The sequence below is a fragment of the Camellia sinensis genome, chromosome 7 (assembly GCF_055761805.1).
Source record: "Camellia sinensis isolate YWXY chromosome 7, ASM5576180v1, whole genome shotgun sequence".
NCBI classification, from domain to species: domain Eukaryota; kingdom Viridiplantae; phylum Streptophyta; class Magnoliopsida; order Ericales; family Theaceae; genus Camellia; species Camellia sinensis.
Window position 1 is genome coordinate 56048203 of NC_138967.1, and position 3807 is coordinate 56052009.

Sequence of the window (3807 nt, forward strand, 5' to 3'; positions counted from 1 at the left end):
TCCCGAAGACAATCAAGATGAAGTTTTAGAGACGTGGTTCACTTGAAAACTTGGATTAGTAGTTTGCTTTTGTGTTCTCTGTTCTTTTACCTTTTGGTTTGACAATGTTTGTAAACCTCTAGTGGAACTCAAATCAGTTATCTATGTTATAACTCTGCTTGTATGTGTATATTAACATATTGTGGTTATCTCTTTTGTTTGAGTTGTACTTTATATATTTCTCTTGCGGTCTCAAAATTTGGGGCGTGACAAATTGGTATCAGAGCCCTATGTTCAACCCTTAACCCACGTGTGTTGACTTGTGATTTTAGATATCCTTGCCTTTTACATTACTACATTCTGTTAACATTATACTATATCATATTAAAGGTGGACTAAAAAAAAAATTTTTGTTTACCTACCGTAGGATGGATTCTACGTCAGAAAGCGTTGATGATTGGGGAGTTTTTCGTTTCCAGAATAGGCGGGCAATAGCTGTTAGTCCACAAAGACTTAACCGACGGTGTCAATTAGGAGCGGAGCGCGTGATAAAGAAAGCTATTCGGAAAACAGAGGAGGATTTTTCATACTACACTACGCAAGCAAGGCGAGCGTTGGTACGCCAACGCCTCCAGCGCAAATACCGGGAGCTTAGGTTCACTCTACAGATAGAGCAGAATGGTCAGACTTTTGCTGAGCTTAGGCAAGAGGTATTGGCTGAGGATCCGCATCCAGTGATGCGTCGCGTTGGACCCGAGCTTCCCCTGCATTCCCTATAGAGGTGTCGTCAGAGTACTCCCCTACACCAGCCCAGCAATTTCCAGCCTCCCCGACATATGCTCCTTTACCACCAGAGGATCCCGAAGAAGATCCCGAAGAAGACCCAGAGGAATCGTTTGACTTAGGGCTGTAGTAGTCATGGGACGAACCTTTTTGTGTACCTTTGTAAATAGTGTTTTGTGTGGTTGAAGCATGTTTTGTTTTGGTGTATACACGCTACACGCTAACCTAGATAGTGTAACCCTTTGTAAGAAGAAGTTATATGCGTATATATAAAATATCTAGTTGGTTATTCTAGTGTATTGTATGTTATTTTATTTTATTTTGCTTGGTTTAATTGCATCATCCATTTAGAAAAAATTAAATTAAAGTAATTAATTACACCTCGAACCACATTAAATTAGCCTATTTATTGAACACCTCTTTGCCTCCACAACAACCCTAAGCTTATATTACCCACAAACTTGGCAGATGGCAGACAATGTGGAAGCAAACGATCAAGTAAGACGCCGACGAGGACGTCTAGCTCGCAATCAAGGCGTTAATCGCGGTAGACCTATTCCTGCTGAGGAGTTGCCAAGACCAGTCGGAAACCAGATTCTTGAAGAATTAGGAAGGCTTAGAAGAACGCAACCAAATGAGCGAATATATTTGTTATCTAAGTTCAGAAAGCAAAGACCGCCGGTGTTCACAGGTGAGCCTGACCCGACAGTCGCTGAGAGCTGGATTCATCAAATAGAAAAGATGTTGGAAACCATGGGTATTACGGTGCATGCAGACAAGATCGCCCTGGCAAGTTATCAGCTAGAAGGAGAAGCAGATCATTGGTGGTCCTTGATGAAAAACTCTCGGGACACGACAAGCATGACTTGGGCTCAGTTCAAAGAATTGTTTCTAAGAAAATATTTCCCAAACACAGTTAGACAAGAGCGAATTTGGCAATTTCAAACTTTGAAACAAGGTGAGATGTCAGTGACTCAGTATGTGGCCAAGTTTGAAGAGCTGGCTCGATACGCAACCCGATACGTCGCAGATGAGGGAGAGAAAGCACGAAAATTCGAGTGGGGTTTAGACCCAATTATCAGAGGTAAAGTGTTACTCTTGTGTCTTCCTACATTTATTGATGTGGTGGATATGGCATTGGATGCAGAAAGAGAGTGGGCAGACTCAAAAAGGATTTGGATGATGAAAACGAAGAAAGGGGGTTAGTCCTTTGTAGGGCCAAGAAGAAATGACCGAAGGAATGTGGTACAGACACCTTACACCAGACCGTCGCAACAGCCGCAACAGCAAAGCCAGAAAGGAAGTTTACAAACCAAGCCTATTACACAAATCCAATGCTTTCACTGTCACCAGATAGGGCACAAGAAGTCAGAATGTCCCCAACTTTCTGGGATGGGAAATCAAGCAGGGGGTTCAAGCGCGAATGCTCAAGTTATTGGCGGGCAAAAGCCATGGACGAACAAGTCAGGAGGAAACCGAAAGGTTGGACCAACCGGTAATCAAAAAGCCACAAGCAGAGTTTTTGCTCTCCAAGAAGAAGATAATGATGATCCATCAGTAATTAGATGTAACATTGTACTCTATAATTCTTGGGTTCACGTTCTATTCGATTCTGGCGCATCACATTCTTTTATATTAACATCATGTGTTAAATTATTAGGTCTTAAATGTGAACATTTAGAAACTACTTTACGTGTTGCATCACCCTTGGGAGGAAGTATTAGGGTAGGATTAATCTGTCGAGGGTGTGAATTAGAAGTGTCAGGGTTACACTTGAGTTGTGACCTTCGGGTCATGAACATGTCCGATTTTGACATAATCTTGGGAATGGATTGGTTATCCGCCCACCGAGCAGTGATTGATTGCTACCACAAGAGGGTGACGATTTGCACACCTAGTGGAACGTGTTTCCAATTTAAGGGGGATAGAGAGGATTCCCTGAGCACGACACATCGTAAAATGCAGTGGCGTCGACAATTTCCTGGATGGTTAGCAAGTTTGATCATTAATGAAGAAGCTCAATCGGACTTAAATCTTCCACGTGTAGTTTGTGAATACGCTGATGTTTTTCCTGAGGAATTGCCAGGATTACCGCCACATCGTGAAGTAGATTTTAGTATCGAGTTACAAGCAGGTACTGCACCAATATCCCTGACACCGCACCGTATGGCTCCTGCTGAACTTCGAGTGTTGAAGACGCAACTGCAAGAATTACTGGACAAAGGATTTATACGACCAAGTTCCTCACCGTGGGGCGCACCAGTTCTATTTGCAAAGAAAAAGGACGGAACACTAAGATTGTGCATAGATTATCGACAACTCAATCGGGTGACGATCAAGAACCGATATCCACTTCCATAGATTGATGACCTTTTTGACCAACTTCGAGGTTCGAAGTGTTATTCAAAGATTAATCTTAGATCTGGCTATCATCAATTGCGGGTCGCTGATGATGACATACCAAAAACTGCTTTCCGAACCCGTTATGGCCATTACGAATTTGTGGTGATGCCCTTTGGATTAACCAATGCACTAGCTGTGTTTATGAGCTTGATGAATAAGATTTTTACTCCGTACTTGGACCAGTTCGTGGTGGTGTTTATCGACGATATTCTAGTCTATTCACCGTCGGAAGAAGAACATGAGCAACACTTGAGAGTAGTTCTCCAGGTTTTAAGAGACAACCAGCTGTACGCAAAAGCAAGTAAATGCGAGTTCTGGTTGAAGAAAGTCACATTTTTGGGACACGTCGTGTCAGAGCATGGAATCACTGTAGACCCGGCCAAGGTAGAAGCAGTATTAGATTGGAAACAGCCAACTTCAGTATTCGAAGTTCGTAGTTTCTTAGGGTTAGCCGGCTATTACCGACGATTTATTCAAGACTTTTCTAAACTAGCTAAGCCGATGACTCATCTAACACAAAAAGGGGTAAAATACGATTGGAACGAAGCATGTGAACAATCCTTTCAAGAACTCAAGAGCAGATTGACTAGTGCCCCAATACTCATCATTCTGGAGCGAGACATAGGATATACGGTATATTGC

The 3807-nt window shown here is 42.5% G+C and overlaps 1 protein-coding gene across 1 annotated transcript; it reads left to right on the plus strand.

Annotated features, from left to right (window-relative positions):
- Positions 1–2154: 2154 nt before the first annotated feature.
- LOC145795825 (uncharacterized) lies at positions 2155–3123 on the plus strand. Its single transcript, XM_082880743.1, has 2 exons — positions 2155–2329; positions 2423–3123. Exons 1-2 carry the CDS (start codon positions 2155–2157, stop codon positions 3121–3123), a joined length of 876 nt encoding a protein of 291 aa, XP_082736869.1.
- The last annotated feature ends 684 nt before the right edge of the window (positions 3124–3807 follow it).

What these genes read in the sequence shown, in the direction of transcription:
- LOC145795825 (XM_082880743.1), top strand. Translation starts at nt 2,155, where the DNA reads ATGGGAAATCAAGCAGGGGGTTCAAGCGCGAATGCTCAAGTTATTGGC. An exon ending in TGATCCATCAGTAATTAGAT is followed by an intron (nt 2,330 to 2,422) that starts GTAACATTGTAC and finishes TTAAATTATTAG; the next exon opens with GTCTTAAATGTGAACATTTA.